Source organism: Gekko japonicus, unplaced genomic scaffold (assembly GCF_001447785.1).
Source record: "Gekko japonicus isolate JY-2015 unplaced genomic scaffold, Gekko_japonicus_V1.1 scaffold45, whole genome shotgun sequence".
Lineage (NCBI taxonomy): Eukaryota > Metazoa > Chordata > Lepidosauria > Squamata > Gekkonidae > Gekko > Gekko japonicus.
Window position 1 is genome coordinate 956,777 of NW_015177011.1, and position 25,578 is coordinate 982,354.

A 25,578-nucleotide genomic window follows, 5' to 3' on the forward strand; every position below is an offset into this window, starting at 1 on the left:
CAGGTAAGCCTCCCCCCTGGCACCAACGGCAAGGCCCGTCTGGCTCCTGCCGGGCCCACCAAGCCTCCCCCCTTCCCCTGGCACCATCGGTGAGGCTTGTGTGGCTCCCGCCGGGCCTGCCAAGCCTTCTCCCCCTGGCACCAACGGCAAGGCCCGTTCAGCTCCCACCGGGCCCGCCAAGCCTTCTCCCCCACACCAATGGTGAGGCCCGCACACCTCCCAGCTGTCGGGCCTGCCTAGCTTTATCCCTCCCCCCCCCATGGTGGCGGCGAGGCCTGAGCGACTGGCCCACCAAGCCTCCTCCCGCCTCCAGTGGCAGGGGCAACAGTGAAGGCTTCTCAGAGCATTCCCTGTGCATGCACAAGGAATGCTCCTTTACTTTTGGGGGGATTTAAGTATCCCCCCTATAGTTTTTTTACAGTTTATAGATTTTCCAGCAGATCTGGAAATTGCCCCAAATGTGCAGGAAAATATCCCTGTCCCCCAGGTGCCCCCGATGTGTGGATTTAGATATCCGCACATGGAGGGCGCCTTGGCTATTAGATATATAGATACGGAGCAGAAGTCCATCAGTGCCTAATAGCCACAAGGTATAGATAGGAACTCTCAGGCTGGGGCAAGTGATGCACTGTATTCTTGGTGCTTGGGTGGGGCAACACTGGGAGAGCTTCTGGTGTCCTGGCCCCACTGCTGGACCTCCTGATGGCACCTGGAGTTATTGGCCACTGTGACAGAGTGTTGGACTGGATGGGCCTTTGGCCTGACCCACCATTGGCTTCTTATCTATATATCTAATAGCCAAGTTGCCCCCTCCATGCGGATACCTAAATCCGCACATCGGGGGCACTTGGGGGGCAGGGAGATCTTCCTGCACACTTGGAACAGTCCCCAGGTGTGCAGAAAAATCTAAAAAGTTTAAAAAAACTGTACAGGGGATATTTAAATCCCCCCAAAAGTAAGCGTGTTACCTGCGCATGCGCAGAGAACGCTCTGGGAACTCTGCAGCGGGGAGAAATTGGCAGCAGAGCTGGGGGGTGGGGAGATCGGCAAGCCCTGCGGCTGGAACGTCAACAATTCTGGCTTTAAAATACTGCAAGTTAGCTGGGTAGGTGTCACGGCTGGGCTGCCTTGAACCTGGACTGCCTGCATTCCCACTGGAGAGCTCAATCAGGGAGTATACAGGCTCATTTGAAGTATTATTCTTCTGTGCTCAAATTAGGGGAACATGACTTAGTCTCTACTTAAGCAGTCTAGAATTTAAGCAAGATGACTTGTAAATTAACCAGGCTGGAATGGAGACTGACCCAGCAACCCTATCACACTGCTCCAAAGCAAAGTATGACACAGGATGGTGTACCATTCATTTGCATTATCCAGAATTAAGAAAAACCCTTCTAAAGAGTTATGAGTACAGCATTCTGTGGGTCAAGAAACAAACTTGGCTTTTCAGCTCTACTAACATCAAACTTGACCTGGGGCTGCTTGACATAGCTACCATATAGCTAAGTCAATGAGGCTAACATTTCCTGGCAAAGGGCATTTACAATCCCCCCCCCCCCACACACAATGCACACTGAATTATACTGGTAGCCAGTGGGTCAAATGCTGGCAGCCATAAACAGACTGGGAGAAGTCTGATATTTACATCAAAAAGACTAGGTAGATGAAGTGAGCTCAGTCTTCCTGTGCCTTGATTTCCATGCTTTGGGATCTTTCCTCCGAGCGTGGCTCACTTCTAGCAGAGGAGCCAGCTGGGACAAAACAATCCAGGACAAAAAAAATCAAGTTGTAAGGTGAGAGAGGATATGAACACCTGTTGTGCAAAGATCAGCCCCACACCCACCCTGCTGCACTTATAAAGGGCAAACATGAACAGAAAATATGACTGAAGCCATCATATCTACTTTGACCCATAAATATTGGTGAGAGGACAGGAAGCATAGATGTTTCAATGCTTGTGTTTCCATACTTCTCACACATACAAAATAAAAACTCTTCTGCGTAAAAAAACAACAACAACCACACCCATATCTGCCTTAAGAAATGTGAATGCTTAGATTGCACATGTCTGGGGAAGGAGGGAAGGAAAATTTTGACTTTGGATATGGTGGAAAACCATGGAGACTGAAGCATGCAGCTTTTATTACATATATGGGTTTAAAGCAAAAAAGCTTTTGATCCTAAAGTACTAGATTTTAAAAAGTTTGATTATATGCATGAGCAATTACATTTGTCTTCCAATTTAGTCTTGTGTAACTTAAAAGCAGTGTACACATACTACACATACACAAGTGTTATTCAAGTATGTAGTCATAGCTGTTAACAACACTAAAAATGAACGAACAACACTCACCGGCTCTGTTAATGCCATATCTTTCTCCAGGAACTGAACAACACAATAGGCCAACTAAAAAGCAAGACCAAAGAAGATTAAAAGCAAGTTTCTGTTAATGACAACAATAGTAGTTTCAGTTTAGTTTGTAGTGGCATTTGGTTAAGCCTCACCAATTTCAAATATTGCAGCATGTGCAAATATTAAGCCTGTTTAAACCGGGCTACAGGGGAAGCCAGCCCCGGAAGCTGCTGTGCTGCAGGGAGTGATCTGTTAGCTGTGGCACAGCAGAATCCTGGGGCCAGATTCTCCTGCAGCGCTGTTTAAACCATGCTGCAGGAGAAGCCATCCCAGCCAAGTCTGTGTGCCGTGGGGAGAGTCCTCCCTGTGGCACGCAGATCCTGGAGCCAGCTTCTCCTGCAACACAGTTTAAACTGTCCCTGCAGGAGAAGCCAAGCCAGCCCCAGGATCGGGCTGCCATATTTTTTAACCAGTATTTTTCTTTTCAGGTCTATTGGACCTGAAAAAATTCTGGATTTCCGAAAAATTCCAGATCTGAATACCATACTGGTATTGGGATCCAGGATTTTTTGGAAATACCAAATTTTGGGGGGGTCCAATAGACCCAATTCAAAAAATGCCGATAAAAAGAAAGTGTACACCCCTATTCTTGTTCTATTGGTGAAGAACTTGTTAAAAAATACAGCAAATCTACTGTTGAGCTGTCATTCGTAACCACATACCTAGACACAGCTGGATCATTTCTTTGGTAAAACACAGGGTATCTATCGTATGAAGCATTTAAAATTCTTACAGCCTATAAACTATGCCAGTGGCAATGCATGCTCCACTTTTTATTCCCTCTACTCAAAATAAGATGTGTGTATTACACTAACTAATCAAACCTTAACCACAATAGCATTGAATATATTTTATTTATTACAAAAACAATTCTTTCTGACAGGTAGACATACCTGTGCATGAAATAAAGCTAATCCTTTTGCAGTGTGCATAGGAATCAGAACCTTCATAAGGAACTGCTTGTGCTCTGCTTTCAAGGGCAGTGCAAACCCATTGATAATACTGGAAAAGAAGGTAGACAGGACAGTTTTAGGGACAGTAGATTAAAGAACAAAATGTACTGTTAATATTAAAAAAGCAGCACAACCCACACTTACACACCTAACACCCTGTCAGAAGTCTCTCTGGCAACACTAGTTCCAGATTTACTTCATAAATATGAAGCAGCTATAAGACCAGCACAGGGCAAATCTCTCCATCCCCCCCCCAGGCTATAAGCTTCTTAATTCTGCAGCTGAAGATGGCAGCAATGAGCAGCATTTCCCAGTAACTGCCAACCAGTTTTGTTCCCTCATCTCAGCATTCAGATACAGATCTTTATATTGTTCATGCAAGAACTGCTTTTGATGTTACAAAGCAAGACCAAACGAGATTCAAAGCAGTCAATTTTGTACCAATTCATGGCCCTTTCCAACAATTTATTCTGTAATATATTAAAAAAGCATATAAACTGCATGTAGGTTGTGACAAGACAAGGACATGAATCTATTCTTGGCATTATTCATCTAGCATGGATATGGAGTCAGACATGCATGTGATCAGATTAAATTTATGCTTTTTCCCCTTTCACAGAAGCGCTGCCCTTACAGTCTATTCATAAAAACTGAAGGAAGCTTTCCAGTACTCATTTCAGGCTTTGAAGATGAGCTTAAGTCACCCTCCTTTTTCCAGGCTAGACAGTATTTTGCTTGTTAATCATAAGCAGACAATACTATTCTTTAACCCCCACTGACAATAACGCTCTTTAAATTACATTCTTGAATTGCACCAGTATTTGAACAGGAAGAAATTACTGTAATATATCATCCCAGAAAAGTCACATGACAGGAATACAAAATTTCTGGCTAATGCTTTGAAAAAGATACAATCTATATACTATTAGGCCCCCAATACGAGGATAGCTAAATCCACAGATTGGGGCCACATGGAGGCTAAAGACATTTTTCTGCAAACTTGCCCATTGGGATGAAAAGTGGGATATAAAAAAAAAAAAAAAAAAAAAAAAACACGGGGGGGGGGGGGGGGGGGATCCCCTGAAAAGTAAAACACCTCTGGCAGCCAATGGCGGCTGCACAGTAGGGTGCAGTGGAAGCAGCAGCCACGCAGCCTGGGCGCCGTGCTGGGCCCAGTGGCAGCCATGCAACCCAGGAGCCACACTGGGCATGCTGCCATAGTCAGCACAGTCCAAGAGCTGTGCTGGGCCACAGTCCTGGGAGAGGCCAGGGGCTGCACCAGGCCCAACAGCAGCACCCCAGGACTCCATGCTGGGCCTGGCAGCGGCACAGCCTATAAGCTGCACTGGGCCCAGTGATGGCGCAGCCCGGGGAGAGCCTGGGGGCCGCACCAGGCCTGGTGGCAGCTGCTAAACAGCTCAGGTCTCCATACTGGACCCTGTGGCAGCTGCTGGAGAGCCTGGGAGCCACACTGGGCTTGGTCGGGGGGGGGATGGGATTCTCCCCCATGAGTCTTGTGAGCCCCGCTTACAGACTATATGTATTCAGCTGAGTGTTCCAAAAGTTCCTGATACGTGAGTAATATCATTAAGTGAGAAAAACAATTTGCGGCGTGCTGATGCAATGCTCCTGAAGCTGCTTTGAGACACATGAACACATGAAGCTACCTTATAAGGAATCAGGCCCTTGGTCCATCAAAATCAGTATTATCTATTCAGACCAACAGTGGCTGTCCAGGGTCTCAGGGTGAGGTCTTTCATATCACTTCCTACCTGGAGATGCTGGGGACTGAACCTGAGGATTAGTGTATCAGCTAAAAGCAATCTTAGGTATCAAAGCTAATTTTCACCTTGAGAGACCAAACTGAAACACAAGGCCCCTTTCAGAGGCAGTTATGACAGTTTGATGAGTTTTCAACAAAGAACAGCCCCAAACTCACATAAAGAGGGCTTTGGGGGTTTAATTTTAGCAGGAAACAGTTACTGAATCCTACCCATGTTTGCAGTTACCTCCCTGCAGCCCTTCACCTCAATCACTTCTGGAATCAGAGTTCAGCCAAGGAGTCAAGTGTTCAGAAAAAGAAGCTACAGGAAGGTAAGCAGCAAGTGGAGGGAGGGTCCCTTAGCCAGGTGCCCCTTTTGCTGTTTGAACAGGTGGAGCTGATGCTGTTGCATCCAATTTGGTTGTAACTCAGTAAGTAAAACCAGAAATGACAAACAGCAAGTCTTTTGCATATTAGGTCCAAAGTTTCTGCCAATGTGTCCTACAAATGAGAAAGGCAACCCCATTATCTGAATGGCTATTTAGTAAAAGAATAAGCATACCTTCCTAGTATCTCAAGGAGTTCAGCAACACCATTGAAATGTTCTGTTTCATATATAAACCTGTCAAAGGTACAATTCAACATATGAGACAAAGGAAGCCGAAATCTAAAGAGAGGCACGGAAATTTTATGTAGTAAGCCATAAATTATTCGATCATGTTTTTAAAAAAGTTTTGATAAGAAAGTATTGATATATTTCAATCCCCTCCCCCCACCCAATCTGCTTTTTCCGGGAACGTGACATATTTTCTTCTATGCCTCTAAAATTTCTGGACATTTCACATCTCTACTCCTTGGAGAGGTAGAATGTCTCTTAACATTCTCTGTGTACACAAATACATAGCCCCGGTACCCTAGTTTCCCTCCAGCAGAAACAAGTAAGAGTTAAAGGGTACACTCTGGAGCACCTTTAAACGAGTCCCTGCGCATGGTGATCCATCTCAGCTGAGGAACAGGTTTTCACCTCCCCTAACTGTGTCCTGCATTCAACTTGTTTACTTCATCACATAGAACACATAAGAACCTCATAACTAAGCCAGTTCCTATGTACACAACCATACCCTGAATTCAATTTCTTGGTCATGCTACAGTGCGACAGAAGTCAAGGGACTAGCTCTTTTTAAAAACATATTCATCACACTTGCAAATTGCCATTCAATTGGTCATTTGGGAAGGGTATGAAGTTGATCAGGATGATCAAATCTCCATTTCACAGATTATCTTCAGGGCAAGTCTGACCCTTCATTAAAAAATCAATTCATTCCACATGATCAGCCCAGTGCTAAATGAGCGTTCAATGGTGAGGAGTGAATGACTAAGGTTTTCATGCTTTCACTTTCATGCTTCAAGCCTCCTGCTTTGTTTTACTAACAGCGTGGTTGGGGCAGCTGTCTTTTGTACAGTCTCACGTCTATGTCTGAGTCAGCTGGATTATCTGCAGTGTTTACCTTCACATGGGTGATCTGAGCCTGGAATCTATAAGGTTGGTGACATTCATTCTTCCTAAGAGCAAAGAGCTAAAGCTATTTAATTTTTTTCAAGAGAAAACAGCTGAAAGATTCTGCCGCTGAAATCCTATAATCACTTACTTGGAAGATAAGGGCCAAACTACAGCTACACAGGAATTTGGCAACTGGACCCCCCACCCAACATCTTTGTTTCTTATTAGAAGCAGAAGCATAGGGCTGCCAATTTGCTAGGGGAGGATTTTAACACTATCCCATTGTGGAAAACACACCAGGAAAAGGGCACTAGAGGGATTAAAATTCTTCCTGCAGTATGCCAAGCAAATGGCAACCCCCTGCAGCTGCTTTTAAGTTAAAAAGAAAAACAAAACAATGAACACCGGGAGATCCAATCCTGGATTCAAGTGGACATATACATGCAAGTATATGGAAATAGGACCCATGGAACTCAGTGAGACTTATTTCCATATGGAAGATGTGACATGTGCCAGTTTGGGCAAAAAAGATTCTGCTCCTCTTACTGTCTAAGAGGAGAGGTGAATTTCTTCTTCTAAATGGCGTTAAGGTTATAATAATAAATCCTGTAACAGCTATTTTTATTTGTGGGCTAGCAATAGTATACTTAGTTGCAAGGCTGGTACTTATCATCATTTATTACATTCTGGGACCAACGTATCTAAGGGAATGACTCCTCCAGTATGTCCCTGGGAGAGCCTTACACTCTTCAAATAACAACCTGCTGGCAATCCCTGCCCCTAGGGATGTCCGGCTGTCCTTGACCAGGGCTAGGGCCTTTTCAGTCCTGGCCCTGGCCTGGTGGAACTTTGCCAAATGATATCAGGGCCCTGCGGGATCTTATGTAATTCCGCAGGGCCTGTAAGGCAGAGATGTTCCACCAGGCTTTTGGTTGAGGGCAGCAACAGTTTCCTCATTGGCTGGCACTCTTCCCCCCCCCCTTCTGAATTCCCTTTCCCTCTGCCCAGAAAATTGGCCGGTAGTCCAATTGGGTTAAAAACATTATGGGACACCATCTTGGACTGTTTATTCTGAATTTAATTTTTTATTAAGTTGTACATTGAATTCTAATGTTTTGTAAATTTTGTGGCCTTATCCCCCTTTATACATCGCCCAGAGCTCAGTGTAAGCTGGGATAGGTTGATTAATAAATCTATATCATTATTATTATTATTTCCCCCTGGGAAGGCAGCATGGTATAGCCTGATCTTGTCAGATCTCGGAAGCTAATCAGGGTCAGTGCTGGGAAGGGAGACCACCAAGGAAGACTGTGCAGAGGAAAGCAATGCCAAACCAGCTCTTTTTCTTATTTGCCTTGAAAGCCCCTTTGCTGGGGTCGCCATGAGTTGGCTGTGACTTGGCACTTTACACACACATTATATTTCCTCCTGACCTTTCTTCCATTATGGCATTCAAGGGCCTATACAGGTTTCCTAAGAGGCCTGTTATCCGGGCACAAATCCGATCCACTTAAAGTTCAGCAAGGCCATTTTAGAATGTGCCCTCAGAACACATCTTGGTTCTAAATGCTTCTATAAAGAACTATATATATTATACCTGAGAAAAATATTGTTGATTTGTTTTCTGATGAATGCTCTTAATCCAAGGAATTTGCCATAAATTCGATGAAGAACAGTTTTTAAGAAGTCGCGCTCTCGTGGATCTTCACTATCAAAAAGCTCCAACAGCTATTAATAAAGTATTACTTATTATTTCAGTTCCTGATATAGCTCACACTTAGTGGAATAAAAACAAGTTCTGCCATGACTCCCCCCCCCCAATATTTTGCCACAAATAAATTACTTCACACACATGCAGACTGGGAACCTCTAAAAACCAACTTAAAAACATTAGATAAAAGAAACTGCTTCATGATGCATTCCCATTTGTAACACTATAACCTGCAATAAGTACATCAACAGGCATGACCCATAAGAAATTAGACTCCATGATAAATCCCATTATAATTAGATCTTACTCATAGTTAAACCACATTATTTCCGTGCAATTCAGGTATTACTAATTTACTCTGAAATGAGCCTAATGTTTCTAAACAAGCTAGAATACTCAAGGGGCAACTTAAGAAATCTGGACAATTCCCCCCACCCCAATACAGCACCATGATTCATGAATATTACCCTTAGCAAAAGCACAGAAACATGCTAAGAATATTTACCTGCTGTACAAATTTCTGGTCAATATGACGCTTTGCAATGCTAGGCTGGAAATCAGGACTCTCTAAAAATCTCAGGAAAAATTCATATACCAGCTATGAAAGAACAAAACAAGAATTTAGAAAATATACATTCACAGGCAATGAATCCATAAATTTCCAAGAGACAAAAAGTTGAACATAAGTCAGCTAGAAGAGAGACAGCAGGAGTATGTTTCAAATAAATTCGATACAGCAGTTATTAGCCTACCAAACCTCGCACTGCTCAGGCTGTTAAGAAATCACCTCTTTCCCTATGTCCTCCTGTGATGAAGTCAGATAACAAAGACTTATCTTAGGCTTGGTAGATGAAACGTTTTCTGTCTGATTATAATAGCATTACATCTATACTGAACTGAACAATAACTAGTTATCTTAAAACTGGTATTTGAAAACATGGCTAGAAGTGGAAGTCAAACTCGTGTTTAAAAGCTAAGTGTTGTTAGCACTAAGACCCTAGAAAATCCTAGCTAAAACACAAAAGAGTCAAACAAGAGAGGAATGTACCTGGGGCAGCAGCAAACACCCCCCAAAAAAACCCCACACCCACCAACAAAGCAAGGATGAAAACCAGAAGAGACATTTAGATTTGGCAACAAGATAATTGGTAATTTTATAGTAAGGCAGAGTGAAAGGCAGAGGGCAAAAGCCAGGAAGACAAGAGAAGTGTTAGAAACATCAAAACAGCAAGTTCCAAGAGCTTGGGAGTAAAAGACAGAATGGAAATCATATCGTAGTTAAGAGTGACAGAGAGAACACAAAAGCATAAACCAACACATGTAAGATACTTAAGAAAGGAATATACTGCACTTCCAGAATTGCCAGGATAGCACACTACCCACAAAAATGTTCACTCACTGTAGCATAATTTCCCCCCAAAAAAATTAAGTTTATTTAAAATATTTTATAACACATTGTTGGGGATGGAGAAGATAAAGTTACACAAAACATTCTACAATAACATCTAACGGTTCTTGTCTTATACAATTATTTATACTTACAGAACAAATTACAACTTTTCGTAAAGTCAGATTTATGCAACTAGAAAGAATAGAATTGTTCATAGAAAAATAACTATATGTTTAGGAACCATATATCAAAAGTTGATTTTTTGCTTTTGAGATTGTTTCCCAGTTGAATTTGTCAATTGTAATCTTGTCTAATACTGGATTCCACTTATCCAGAGGATCATAAAAGTCACATTCATTTTTATGTTCAGTATTGTAAATAGAATATTTTTCTAAAAGAAAAAAATCCCAAACTTTATGGATCCATTGTGCAATGGTAGGTGTTTGTTTGTCTTTCCATTTCTGTGCGATAACCATTTTGGCTGCAGTAAGTAAAACATATGATACATTTTTTTCCCTCGAAGTGTGGGTGTCAAATGGCCATAAGTTTAACAGAATTATTCCTGGCTCTAGCGGTATATTAAATCCTGTAAGACTTTTAATATTTTCTAAAATTAGTTTCCAAAATTGCTGTATTTGGGGGCATTTCCACCATATATGGAAATAGTCCGCTTTTTGTCCACACTTTTTCCAACATAGTGGGGAAGTGTGTTTATATATATGGGTAAGTCTTGCCGGGGTTAAGTACCAGCGCATTAAAGTTTTGGCTGATGCTTCTTGTATATATGTTGACTTAGAGATTTTCGTTTGTATTTTCCATATTTCTTTCCATTGGTCTTGCGTGAGATTTTGCTGAAGATCCTTGGGCCAAGCAAGTTGATATTTATGCAACTTAGGAGAGTTGGTGTTAAGTAAGTATTGGTAAATTTTTGCGATTATTCCTTTTTTATATATACGGTTTAAGTAAAAGGTTTTCAAAATCTGTGGTAGGTTTTGTAATATTATGATGAAATTTAGTATTCATAATCAAGTGTTGTACTTGCAGATATTCGAACCATTTAAATGTTGTTTTGTGCTTTTTTTCTAGATCTAGTTTGGAAGGGATTTCATTGTTCTGGAGGACGTCAATGATTCTTGTTATATTGGACTTTTTCCAATTGAGGTAAGTATTGTTGTTTTTTGCTGGTAAAAACCATTTTTGGCCCGTAAATGTGCATAATTTAGAGTATATTGCCGAAAGATTATTTTTATATTGATACCAAATCTTAATTAGGGTTTTTAGATAGGGATTAGCTATTTCTCTTAATGTTTCCTTACTACTGTGTTTCCAGAGTAATACAAGTATTATGTGGGGCTGGTTGTTCTATATCTTTCCAATCCGGGGTGTTGTCATTATGATATAGGCGTATTAGTGATGCTAGATTTGTGGCCACGTAATAATATTGCAAGTCTGGTATTGCCAGGCCTCCGTTTTTCCCAGTTTGAGTAGTGTTTAATTCGTGAGATTTTAAATTTCCATAGGAATGTATTTATTTCCATTTGCCATTTCCTTAAGAGTTGTTTATCAATATACACTGGTAATGTTCGAAAGAGGTATAAATATTTAGGTAAAATATAAGACCTAAGAATACTAATTCTGTCAAACCATGAAAAAAAATTACTATTCCATTGTAAAATTTGGGATTGTATTTTTTTATGGAGTGTGTAAAAGTTGTCTTTAATAATACTGTTTATATTTAATGGAATTTTTATCCCTAAATATGGCAACGTGTTTTCTGTCCATTCATATTGGTAGGTGTTTTTTAAAGATTTTGTGACCTGGTCTGAAAGTAGTATAGGATATATTACGGATTTTGTTTGATTAATTTTTAAACCTGATATCTTCCCAAATTTTGTTAGTTCTTGTTGTATTGATTTTAGTTATTCTATTGGATTGGATACATATATTATCATGTCATCCGCAAAAATGCTTGTTTTATATTCTTTATCGTTAACCTTAATACCCGATATTAATGTATTGGATCTTAGCGTGCATGCAAGGGGTTCCATAGCCAAAATAAAAAGTAAGGGTGACAGAGGGCAGCCCTGGCGTGTTCCTCTATTTAGAATGAGGTTTTGTGATGTTGTTCCATTAATTAATAAGTTTGCCTTTGGTGCAGTGTATATTGCTTGAATGTATGTTCTTATGATTGGTCCAAACTGTAAATGTTGTAATAATTGATCTAAATATTTAATTTCCAGCGAATCAAATGCTTTCTCGATGTCTAATGAAAGCAATAGGGATTGTTTGGAGTAGTTGGACCTAGCTGTGTGTATAATGTTGAGTGTTTTGCGGACGTTATCAGTTATATCTCTAGAGGGTATAAAGCCTGTTTGGTCCTGATGTATATATTCTGCAATTATATTTTTAAGCCTAGTCGCTATGATAGTCGTAAATATTTTGTAATCACTATTGAGAAGTGATATAGGTCTATAAGCTTTGGGATCAGTGGTGTCTTTTCCCTTTTTTGGAAGCAGGATTACAGTAGCTGAGCTCCAAGTTGCAGGCATTTTGTTTGTTTTTAATATTTCATTACAAGCTTTTTGCAATGGTTTATTCAGTAACAATTGGAAGGCCTTATAATATTCGGCAGTAAAGCCATCAGGGCCTGGTGTCTTATTGTTCTTTAAAAGTTTGATTGCTTGATCTATTTCTTTTAAAGAAATTTTTGTTTCCAATTGATCAAAGTGTTCTTTACTAAGTTTGGGCATTTGGCAATTATGAGCTAAATAAGAAATAATATTTTCCTCCTGTGGATTAGTTGAGGTATATAGTTTGGTGTAGAAGTTTTCCATTATTTGGACTATATCTGGTAAAGAGGTTTTAATAGTTCCATCAGTATTTTTAAGAGCTGAGATATGTCTTTCCGTCTGTCTTTGTTTAATTTTCCACGATATATATTTTAGCCTTTTCGGTGTTTTTGACGTTGTGGCTTGCCTTACATTAAAATTGTGTTTTTGTATTAAAGTTGAGTCTAATATTTTGAGCTGTTTTCTAACATTAAGTAATCGTTGATAGATTTTTTCACTACAAGTTTTTTAATGTAATTCTTCCAATTTTTCAATAGATTGCCTAAGTTCTTGACGATGTTTCCTCTTTTCTTTTTTACAGAGGGCTGTTAAGGCAATGCATTTGCCTCTTACTACTGCCTTAAGTGTGTCCCAGAGGAGTTGTGCTGAATATTCTGCTTCCTTGTGATTTTGGAGAAAGGAAAGGATTTCATTATTTAGTTGATTTTTTAATTGCTTGTCAAATAATAAAATTTTATTAAATTTCCAATGAAAGTTGCTTCGTTCTCTTTTGTTTGCATTTAAGGTTAGTTCGACTGGAGAGTGGTCTGACCATTTAGATATACCTATTTTTGAAGAGGATGCTTGGTTTAATAGGTCTCTAGATATAAATAAATAGTCTAATCTTGTATAAGTGTTATGTTGAATTGAAAAGAAAGTAAAATCCCTATCCGTTTTATGATGTAGTCGCCATATGTCAAATAATTCGTTGTTTTTCATTATTCTTTCCATTTGGGTTATAGTGTTTGTAGATTCCTTGCTCGAGGATGTTTTGGCTTTTTGTTTACCTGTTTTTTTGTCTAATGTGTTATTCATAAGAGAATTAAAGTAGCCTCCTAATATAAGTGACCCCTTTTTAAATTTTTGAAGTTTGCCTATGGTATCCACCAAAAAGGTGTTTTGATGGACATTAGGGCATATAAGGTTGCAAGGGTCATACATTCATTATTTAAAAGTCCCTTAAGAAATAAATATCTTCCATTGCCGTCAGTTTCCATATCTGTAATTTGGAAGTTTACATTTTTGGCTATTAAAATTGCCACACCTCTGGATTTAGAGGTACCCTGGGCTAGCTTTTGTATAGGGAACCAAGCCGATGGTAATGCATAGTTTTTATTTTTTTATATATGTTTCTTGTAAGAAAACTATACTTACTTGTTGTTTATGGAGATCCCTAGCTATACGTTTAGCTTTAATAATGTTATTTATTCCTCTACAGTTAAGTGTTACCATTTTTAATTCAGTCATTGTTATTATGCAAGAAACTATTTGTCATATAATAAATATTTCCTTGGATAACATAGTTTTCACAAAAGTTAAACAATTTTATTAATAATTCAAAGCATTTTTCAAGACCATTGTCTTTAAAAAAAAATCGGTATCTCCTACTAAACTTGTAGTTATTAGGTTAGTACAACTCACATAGATAAAGCTTGCTAAAATATAAAACAAATATAAACCAAACCATTTTTGGTAATTTTTATAAATCCATGTGTTAATATTTGACACATGTGCTCTCGTTTTTTCCAAGAAACCAATATCGGTTGTACCAAACATTAAACATTTAAACTGTCTTCGAACCATGAAAACATCCCCCTCCCCCCTCCTCCCATTTTAATACCATCTAAGAAGAAAAAAATAACCTGTTTCAACACTCCCCTCCCTTTCCCTTTGCTGAACCTTCGGGTGAGAGTAGTACTCACACAGAGCCTTATGGGATGTGCTCTGCCGAAAGGTTTAACTGCTTCACAACAAAAAGTAAAATACAAATGAATAGTGTCATCATAGGGGTTTCCTAGCCACCTCCCATGCTGTCCCCCTCCCTCCTCTATAGTTATGTATATTTAACTATTAATAAAGCCTTCCACTATAATCGGGACAGAAAAGTTAGCTCCATTTAACAGAAGAAAAGACATGTTGCAAAATACTTATAAGATCACACGGCGTCGAGTTGGAATGCGGCTCCATTTATGAGGTGAGCCTTGTTCTTTCCGCTTGCGTTTCTTTTGTAAGTCCTCAGTGTCCATGTTTTCCGGTAGTTGCAACCCCAGATCTTCTAGCAAAGCCAAGCCGGATTCATAATCTTCTGCTTGGAACGTGGATCCTTTGATCCGGACTTGAAGGTATCCAGTAACAGTCCATTTATATTTTATATGAGCTTCCTGAAGGCGTTTCGTTATAGGTTTGAGGTCCCTTCTTAGTTGCAAGGCTTCCTGTGGTATATCTGGAAACACGGAGATCTCTTCTGTGTTATATTTAAAAGGACCCTTGTTTCTGGCTTCTTGCAAGATTAGTTGTTTTATTGGCAGGTCTAAGAACTCAGCAGCAATGTCTCTGGGCCCTTTTCTTTTGTCGTTGTTCTTTGGACCTAGTCTATACGCCCTGATAAGCATCGGTGCTACACCATCTTCAAAGTGAATGGTATTAGCAAGCCAGGTGGAGAGAAATGACGTCAGTTGTTCGTTCCCCTCAGCAAGTTCTGGGATTCCTCGAAATTTCAAAAATTGTTCCCTGGAGCGATGCTCAAGTATTAAAATACGCTCTCTCGACCAATCTTGATGTTTTTGTAGTTTTTGAATATCATTTTGGTTTGTAATGGCGGTCTCAAGGGCTGTATCTACAAGTTGAACAGCGTTTTGTATAGAGGCTTTTACCGTTTCCAATTGCTCTGCCATTGGTTTTAGTATTTCGTGGAGATTTTCAAGGATTTCTGTTTTGAATTGCGTTAGAGTTTCTTTTAAGTCTTCCTTCGTTATTGTTTGTGTTGCTGTGGTGTTTTTCGCATCTCCGGTCGCCATTTTGTTTCCGTTTGTTTTCGCTTGTCCGTTTTTTTCGTTCGTGTTTGGAGCGTTAAAGAGGTTCTTTAGTTTATTTATTTGTTGGTCTTCTGATTTCAGCCTTTTCTCGTCGCTCTTTCCCATATTTTTTTCGCGGTTTAGTTAAGTGGAGGCTTTGTTTTTAAGGAGGTCAGGGGATCGCTCTGGAGAGAAGCTAGAATGCGTCCGCCATTTGCAGCCGACGCTCCGCCCCTTGACACTGTAGCATAATTTGAAAAAACAAGAAATAATATACCTGTATATGGGGCCAGGAGGCTTCTAATGTTGGCTCATCTTCTTCTGGATCAAAATCTGGATTTTCACTTGGTGGAAGTGTTCTGAAGATATTAGAACAGATCTGGAAGAAAAGAGTTACCTCATTAAAAACAGAATTCAATTTAGTTTTACATAAAATAGACAAAGTAGGTCTTATAACTGCTTAGTTCTTTATTCCACAACTGAAGTGTATACTTCTGCACATGAACCTCCCTTCTACAATGTCAAACCGTTGGTCTACAGCGAGTAGAAAGGTGCAATTCTGCTTAGGACTGCACTGCTAGCTCAGTATGGTCTCCTGAGACAGGCATCAGCCCTTTTCAGTCTCTCAACTGGGGTGCCACAGACTGAGCTGAAATGCTATGCATACAAAGCATGCACTTAACCACTGTCCTATGAGCACTCAAAAAGATAGGCTAGAGTGGTCCCAAAATTATATTTTCCTGAAGGTCTTTAAAGTACCAAAAAAAGTTAAGTCTCTTAAAAACAAGACATGCTTCTGCAGTATCAGAGAAACTCAACATACAAATCTACCCTGTACAGGATCAGTTCACTGCTACACCTAGTTCAGTACTGTCAGATAAGCTTCAGTATTTGAGATCTCAGGCAGGGGTCTTTAACAGTGCTACTTGAGAATTATAATTTAAAGAATTCTGGCTCCACTTCAGTTTATGGGCCTTGTCAGAGTGAGAAAAAGGAAGACTAAACAAAAACAAAACTGTGAACTTTATTCAAGCTTTATTTGTGAATTCTTGGGTAGTGCAGCCATTTGCTAAAGAATATTCCAAGTTACAATTTATCTTTGTAACCATCAAAGCTGTGATACCATTCTTCTGGATAAAGCCCTCAAACTGTAGCAATTTTTTAAAAGACATGTTTGGCTGAGAGTCAACAGCCCACAAAAACAGGATGAGCTCAATAACTGCCATAAAAATGCTATTAAAGTATCCCTCAAACCCCAGTGCAAGATCTTTTCCAAAACATAAGTGCCACTCAGATTTTGTAGAAGCGATCTTGGAGACACTAAGATCCAAGCACACTAGTGAGAGGCAGAATCCTTTGTTATTACTGTATTCTGCCCTCATTTCCTTCCAGGAAGAGCTTAACTGAGAGGTTTCAGAGCTTAGAAATCCTTCCTCCCATGAGTGATTGCTTCATTGCTCAGGTGTATTGGAAAGGCAACCACCATATCTTACAGAAATCCTTATTTCTACTGTTCCATATCTTCCAGAGCTGTGCCTCATTGTAAGAGGCTCTAGAATTGTCCCAAAGTGAAGACACAGAGAAAAATTAGGTGAATGCACATGTGTAAAGATATAAGCCTTACAGAGAAGAAATACAGGTGAGCAGTGATCACAACAAAAAAGTAAGATACATGGTCAAATAGTACAAATCATATTCTGTTCCAAAGTGGGAAGGGATCCAGACTATCAGATTACTCTCTTGACTTAAGAACAGCATTCACATGTGTGATACACATACACCCTTCCTTATCTGTAAAACATTTAGTAAACAAGAATTCTCATATTGCCTGCTTCACATTTTCTTCTAACAATATGCTGACAGAAGAGGAAACTTCGCAGTTTCTTTACCAAGACCCTAAACAAAGTGGCTCAAGTAAGAGAGAGAGATCCAACGACTGATAGACAACTTAAAACTGATAAATCACCAGGCCCAAATGGCATACATCCAAGAGTTCTGAAAGAACTCAAATGTGAACTTGTGGATCTCCTGACAAAAATATGTAATCTTTCATTAAAATCTGCTTCCATTCCTGAGGACTGGAAGGTAGCTAATGTCACTCCTATCTTTAAAAAGGGTTCCAGAGGAGATCCGGGAAATTACAGGCCAGTCAGTCTGACATCGATACCAGGTAAGTTGGTGGAAACTGTTATTAAGGAAAGAAATAGTAGGCACATTGATGAACAAAAACTATTGAGGCAGACTCAGCATGGGTTCTGCAAGGGAAGATCTTGTCTCACTAACCTGTTAGTGTTTTTTGAGGGAGTGAACAAAGACGTGGACAAGGGGGACCCAATAGATGTTGTTTACCTTGACTTCCAGAAAGCTTTTGATAAAGTTCCTCATCAAAGGCTCCTAAGTAAGCTCAATGGTCATGGGATAAAAGGACAAGCTCTCTTGTGGATAAAAAACTAACTAATAGGAAACAGAGAGTGAGTATAAATGGAAAATTTTCTCAGAGGAGGGTGGTAAGCAGTGGGGTACCGCAGGGATCAGTACTCGGTCCGATGCTTTTTAACTTGTTTATTAATGATTTGGAGTTGGGAGTAAGCAGTGAAGTGGCTAAATTTGCAGATGACACAAAGCTCTTCAGGGTGGTGAGAACCAGGAGGATTGTGAGGCACTCCAAAGGGATCTGTCAAGGATGGGCAAGTGGGTGTCAACGTGGCAAATGGGGTTCAATGTGGCTAAGTGCAAAGTGATGCACATTGGAGCCAAAAATCCCAAATATAAATACACATTGATGGGGTCTGAACTGGCAGAGACTGACCAAGAGAGAGATCTTGGAGTTGTAGTAGATAACTCACTGAAAATGTCTAGACAGTGTGCAACTGCAATCAAAAAGGCCAACACTATGCTGGGGATTATTAGGAAGGGAATTGAAAACAAATCAGCCAGTATCATATTGCCCCTGTATAAATCAATGGTGTGACCTCATTTGGAGTACTGTGTACAGTTCTGGTCACCACACCACAAAAAGGATATTATAGCTTTGGGAAAAGTGCAGAAAAGGGCAACTAGAATGATAAACAGGTTGGAACACTTTCTCTACAAAGATAGGTTAAAGCACTTGGAGCTCTTTAGTTTGGAAAAACAATGGCTGAGGGGTGACATGATCGAGGTTTATAAGATTATGCATGGGATAGAGCAGGTAGAGAAAGAAGTACTTTTCTCCCTTTCTCACAATACAAGAACTCATGGACACTCAATGAAATTGCTGAGCAGTTGGGTTAGAAGAGATAAAAGGAAGTACTTCTTCACCCAAAGAGTGATTAACACATGGAATTCACTGCCACAGGAGGTGGCGGCAGCTACAAGCATGGATGGCTTCAAGAGGGAATTAGATAAGCATATGGAGCAGACGTCCATCAGTGGCTATTAGCCACAAAATATAGATAGGAACTCTCAGGCTGGGGCAAGTGATGCTCTGTATTCTTGGTGCTGGGGGGGGGGCAACAGTGGGAGGGCTTCTAGTGTCCTGGCCTCACTGCTGGACCTCCTGATGGCACCTGGTATTTTGGCCACTGTGTGACAGAGTGTTGGACTGGATGGGCCATTGGCCTGATCCAACATTGGCTTCTCTTATGCTCTTATGTTCTTATGTAACTGGGACTAATGAGCTGGAGCCTATCATTCTATTCCATCAGTACATGAACCTTTCCACTGACACTAGACACCTGTGCCTCAGATCTTTACCCCAGAGAAATGCAAAGACAAAATGGCAGGGCCTAACCCACTGTTATGATAGGTTAAATGAACTCTCAGATTTCAAGAATTGCCACTGACAGACAGTTTGGCCACATCTTTGTTAAATACAAGGCCACGGTTGCCAACAGAGGGGGATTGGGCGGACAAAATTGGCGATTGGGGGGGGGGGTCTGCTGGAGAGCCCTTGAAGCCAGCGTTGCATCTGGCCAAACATCTTTCCATTCATTTTTAATGCAGTTCTGGCTGCACCCACTAGGGGTACAGGGAAGCTTGAGTACAGTAAAAGGCACTCTATTATTGGTTATTCTTGCCTTTCTCCAAGACTGAAGCAACTTACCTAACAGATCATGCTAACATGATCATCAACCAAGCCAGCATTGGTGCAAGACAAGATAGCACACTGATGGCTGCTACAATAATTGGCAGCTTGGAGCCTGCTAACAGCCTAGCCTTTCTCTCACCCAAATCAGCCTGATCTTGCAAAGTGGTAGTTAGGGTGTTGCAGCAAGATCAAACAACCTCTCTCTTTTACTTTATGTCTCTCCCTCTTTTCCACACTTTTCTCATTCATTTCTGTCTCCCTCCACCTATTTTTTCCATGTCCTCCCCTTTACTTTCACTTCTTGGTCTCAAGACTTTCTCATCCCTGTCCTGCTTGGTGACAGAATGTACTTAAGAGTAGTATAGTAGCAAACCTTTGTTAATATTATGAACAGAAGAGGGGAGTTAATATTTGCCCGTGATCTAACAAAGTCGCAAAAGGATGCCCCCACCCCACCCTTTACATGCACAGTAATGGAACATAAATCTGTATCAGTGGTTATATATGTGGAACAGAGGTTACAAGTACTGGGTTAGCAGAAAAAAGCAAGAGTCCAGTAGCATTTTAAAGACTAGCAAAATCTGTGGCAGGATATGAGCATTCATGAGTCACTGCTCCCTTCTTTAGAAAGTAAGTAAAGGTAAAGGTTCCCTTGCTCGAAAGCCAGTCGCATTCGACTCTAGGGTTGCGGTGCTCATCTCCGTTTCAAAGCCAAAGAGCCAGCGCTGTCCGAAGACGTTTCCGTGGTCATGTGGCCAGCATGACTAGACACCAAGGCGCACGGAACGCTGTTACCTTCCCACCGAAGTGGTACCTATTTATCTACTTGCAATTTCTTGCTTTCGAACGGCTAGGTTGGCAGGAGCTGGAACTAGAGATGGGAGCTCACTCCGTCATGCGGCACCCGGGTCTTGAACTGCTGAACTACTGACCTTCCACAGCCTGCAGTTCAGCGTCTTAACCACTTGAGCCACCGCAGCTCTCTTTAGAAAGTACTGGGTTGTTAATCATTACTATGCTGCTGGAAGATCTAACAGCCCTTTGCAAATCTACTTTGCTATATGACAATCTTTTAAATCTTTTTAGTATCATTAAGATTAGATTTACAATAAATACCATACCCAATCTTTCTCTCCAATGGGCACCCAAAGCTACATTGTTCTCCTTTCCTCCATTTTATCCTCACAGCATCCTTGTGAGGTAGGTCTGGCTGAGTGTGTCACCCAGCAACCTTCCATGGTGAGTTGGGGGATCTGAGTATTAGAGACACAAGACAGGTTGCTTAGAAGTTCTCATTACATGTTGTCCGTGATGAAAATAGCCTGGTTCAGGGTGTTTCGGTTACCTTCATTTTTTGGCACTGTAACTTTCATTGTCGTTCTGGGGCTGGTGGCCAGTTTTCAAACATGTTACATTATTTTCTGAGTTATGCCTGCCATAGAAGCCCTTAGCTTCAGTCGCAAATATCATGGTGTTGTGGTGGTTTGTCTCAACGTGGTCAAGATTTTCCTATGCCTTTCCATTTTGGCCCTGGAACTCCCACAATCATCCTGCAGCTGGTGGCCAATTTTGTGTCTCCTAGCTTTATTCTTTGACAAGTTATGCCTGCCAGTGTGGTGTACTGGTTAAAGTGTTGGACTAGGATCTGGGAAACCAGGTTCAAATCCCCACTCTGTCATGGAAGCTTGCTGGGTGAACTTGGGCCAGTCACATACTTAGTTTAACCTACTTCACAGGGTTGTTATGAAGATAAAATGGAGAAGAGGAGAATGATGTAAGCTGCTTAAGGTCCCTTTTGTGGAGAAAGACAGAACATAAATAAAGTAAATAAACAAACGTGGACAGACTGGCTAATTCTTTTATTATTGTAGATACATTCTAACAGCAAGCCAAATGATTTGTTATGATCTTTGGTTTGGATCAGGGTCATATGAGGGGGGGGGGAGCTCAGATGGAAACTTTGTTTGGGGGCTCTTGGCAGCCCTGCACAAGGCAAAGAACAGGACAAATATGGTTCAAACAAGTAGATGCATTTACAATCAAGGAGTCAAAGTATATGATCTGCACAATATTCTCACCCATTCATTTCAGTGTTAAAACATTCCCGGGCTTCCTTTTACTCCATTCTGAAGTTGTTTGAAAAACCATATTTAGGGAAAAGAACTACAGTGGAACTATAGTTTTGGAAGAACAACTGTCCCTAGAAGAGAACATTCTTGTCCTTTTCTTTTATCAGTGGGTATTACAGGAGAGCAAGAATTATTTGCATTGCCCATACCCCTAGGACATGGGTAATTCACATCTCACTAGTACAAGTTTGGTACTAACTCAAATTATTATTATTTTTAATTATTCTTACAGGCCTTTATATAATATTGATTCCACATATATTTACTTGTTGCTAACCCAGTACTTTTAAGCAACAGCTGTCCTATTAGTGACAAATATAATTTTGAAGAACTACCTATTCTAAACCAGCATCACACCATTTACAAAAACAAAACAAAAACTAACTGTTGTTGATGGATTGTTATTCCATATTGTTTTGTCTGACCTAAGTTAGACTATCATTTTCAACATGGCCAAATATTTAAATACTTAAATCCAGAGACTGGAGCTAAGGACAGACAAGACAGATCTTTCTATAAATACAAAAAGCCATAGATTTGCAGAAAAATCTGAAATCTAAAATAATATATATGGGCCCCGTTCACACGAGGCGATTTGGCCCGGGAACGGGCCAGTTTGGAGGCGGATCAAAGCAGCGCGATCACACCACCACATCTGGGAAGCGTTCTGCTTCCGCCTCCAAACTGGCCCAAACCCGGGAAGAACCGCCGCAAAATGAACCACCTACCTCGGTGGTTCGAGTGGACGCGGCGCTTCTTCCCGGGCGTCTGATCGCCGGCGCTCCCTTGCGCCGGCTCAACCCCGGGCCGGAGCCGAACTGCGCATGCTCCGACATGCGCAGATCGGCCGGCTCCCGGTTAGAGCCGTCTTTTCTCTCCGGCGTTTGATCGCGCCGGGGAGAAAAGGCGGCTCGGCCGGGGGATCCGGGGGATCCCGCCGAGCCGTATCAACGTTGGCGCGGCTTTTAAAAGCCGCGCTTTAAAGGGCTTTTCCCCTGCCGTGTGGCAGGGGCCATGGATTTTCTTTAAAAAACCCAAATATTAGAAACAGTACCTTTAGCTTTAAGAAATACCCATTCAGTGGCCACTGTGGGGGTTGGTAAGCAGCCACAACAGTAGGCTTTGGCTTCTGTCAGTAAAAAGTAGGAGGAAGGGCAGGGCCCTTTCTTGATTGTTTTGGCCTTCAAAGGTGGATGCATTGGGACCAGGCCCACCAGTAACCAGCAGGTGACCTGCTACCACCCAACTTTCATGATTCATCCAGGCCCAGCAGTTCACTACTGTTCAACAGCAACCACCTCATAATAGCCAGTGCAGTGTAGTAGTTACAGTTTCAGACCAGGATCTCAGAGACCCAGGTTTGAATCCGCACTCTTCCTTGAAAGCTCACCAGATGACCATGGGCCAGTCATACACTGCCAGCCTAACCTACCTCACAGGGTTGTTGTAAGGATAAAATGGAGAAGAAATGCGAAAAATAAATAGATAAGAGGAGAATGATGGAAGCTCCTTTGGACTCCCATTGTGGAGAAAAGCAAGATATAAATGAAGCAAATAAATAATCGATACAGTGGGAACTGGAGGGGCAGATAAAACGTAGGTTGGTTAGTGGGTGGGAAGGAGAAAAGGAAGCAAGGAAAGGCGAGGATATAGGGGCTACCAGGAGGGAAATAGGGAACAGTGGGGAAGGGATACAGGGAAAAGTAAAGTGCTTTCCACAAATCCTTTCAAGTTTCCCACTGTACAACTAGGCCAGGCATTTCCCAGGGAGAAACTGCCAGGGGGAAAAGAAGAAGGGAAAGCTAAAGAGGGGGAGGGGGGGGACACACACAGATAAAGGTAATTTGCTCGTGTGTGGGAGGGATGTTAGGCTGTCCGTGACTGCTGCAGGATGCGGAAGCAAATAGCCTTCTCTCCTGTCCTTGCTCACAAATGATACTATAATGAAACAGGGGGAAGCTTGGCTTCACAGAATACTTGACAGCAATTAGTAACAAGCAGTTATTTTACTGGTGTGCCAACCCTAGTTTAAACAGTGAAATATGTAGTATGATGGAAGACCTGACAAATATAAATTTAATCCCGCCCCCCATAAACAACTTCTGTGTTGCCGCATTGCCTGTTACTAGTTACTTAGAGGTGTGTATCTTAGGGGAACCTTGAGATGCTATATATTCAGTCTATTGTCTTGTGGGTATTATTCCTGCCCAAAGTGTTCCTCAATTAAATTAAGGTGATTTTTAAGGCAAAAGGCTCAACCGTGTGTTCTAATAACTAAAACAGATAGGATAAAGAATATCTCCTATGTATGTTTGAGAAGTCAAAAGTCCCTCTCCAAACTCCCCCTTTTTAGTGTTACTAATTCTTACTATCATATCTTACCATTACCCTTCACAACATTTATAAAAGGCCTTAAGGCAAAAAGACTGAGACTTAGTAAAACACAACATCATAACTTTGCAAACCGCTTTTGAATTGCTGGCTGAGACCCATTAAACCTTGAAACCTATCAGAGGGCTGTATTTTAAACTAAAACAAAAACATTCAGTCAAAATTGAAGATTGTACTTGTGTTTGAAGGGGGGGGGTAAGCCAAGGGAAGAACTCAGTTATTCGGGGAGAAAAAAATACCCTAATGATCTCCCACTGTACTGCATACATGCAACAAGCATGTTTCTTAAAGAGCTTGCCTCAGTCAACAGCTACTCATCTGAGGGCAACAGTACACTACTACTACTAATAAAATCAAAACTCACTGACAACTGGAAGGAAAAGCACTTGCATGGGCAATACTTGAAAGACATTGAGAACAAAGTTGATAGTGAAAATACTTGGAAGTGGGTCCAAAATGGGCACTTGAAAAACTCATTCTAGCTGCACAAGAGCAGGCACTCAAAACGAGTAGTATGAAAGCAAAGATTCAGAAAATCGGTGATGGTAGCAAATGTTGAATTTGCAAGGCAAAGGATGAAACAGTCCTCCACATGGTCAGTGCCTGCAGTAAAACTGCTCAGACTGACTAGAAAAAACATCATGACAGAGTTGCAGCTCTGTTGCACTGGAATCTTTCCAAGAAGTATGGCTTACTATCAAGCCAGAAATTCATGGGAGGACCAACTAGACATCATGGAGAATGATGAAACAAAGATTCTTTGGCACTTCTGATTACAAACAGATAAATACTTGGAGCATAACACCCCAATATCACAATTGTAGACAAAATCAGAAAAAGGGTTTGGACCAATTCAGCATGATTCTTTGGTTGAAAGTGTACCAACCCCATTTCGAAATCTTTATTAGACTGAAGCAGAAAGAAAATAAAACTTCAGTCGGAGCTGAAAACACACTAGAATTAAAAAAATACAGCTACATGTGGCTATATCTTTTTATTTTTGAATGATTCCATAACTGCACAGCAGATGGTATGGCTTGAACCCAAAAGATCTTTGTAACTTCCCCCTAGCATCTTTGATGGTTGTATGTCACATCCGTATTTCCAATTAAGTATCGCTTTCTACACAGTTTTGAAGTCCAAGTACTAGCAAGTAATCCTGCTGTATGCTAATGGTAGTGTAAATTTTAAAATTAGAAGTCCTTAATTTATTGTTAAAACAGCAACATAATGAAGTATTTGGGTCTTGATTTTCTAACCTGTTAAAGGGCTCATTTTGCTAGCATTTTAACAGATGACAGAACTTTTACTGTGAACCACACTATATTTAACCTTGTGTACATTGGAAATCAGGGACGTCAACTAATCCAGAAACCTATACAATTTATTTAACCTAGAAATAAAACTAGTGTAATAATGAAGTCAGAGAGCAGATGAAAATGCAACTAGGCAAGCTGATTTGGTTGCCAATTGTTTCTAGAATAGTCAATCAACTGAATTCCAAATATCTATATGCAAGGGAAGCATTTATTATTGTTGTTGAAATGCCACCAAATCAGGTTTTCTTTGGAAGCAATTAAAAGTTCTCTTCCTAATTCAGCGGTTCAATTTACATGTCTTTCTGAGGTATTGTGAA

General features: G+C 40.8%; 1 protein-coding gene across 1 annotated transcript in view; it reads right to left on the bottom strand.

The window, feature by feature from the left end:
• PPP2R5A (protein phosphatase 2 regulatory subunit B', alpha) overlaps window positions 1–25,578 on the bottom strand; it is an 87,370-nt gene that overhangs the window by 20,106 nt on the left and 41,686 nt on the right. The window contains exons 3-8 of the mRNA XM_015427599.1: window positions 15,631–15,732; window positions 8,846–8,938; window positions 8,227–8,357; window positions 5,691–5,750; window positions 3,307–3,415; window positions 2,354–2,407 (exon numbers count right to left, since the gene is read on the bottom strand). Of these exons, the coding sequence (XP_015283085.1) occupies window positions 2,354–2,407; window positions 3,307–3,415; window positions 5,691–5,750; window positions 8,227–8,357; window positions 8,846–8,938; window positions 15,631–15,732 (549 nt within the window). The remainder of the gene's footprint in view (window positions 1–2,353; window positions 2,408–3,306; window positions 3,416–5,690; window positions 5,751–8,226; window positions 8,358–8,845; window positions 8,939–15,630; window positions 15,733–25,578) is intronic.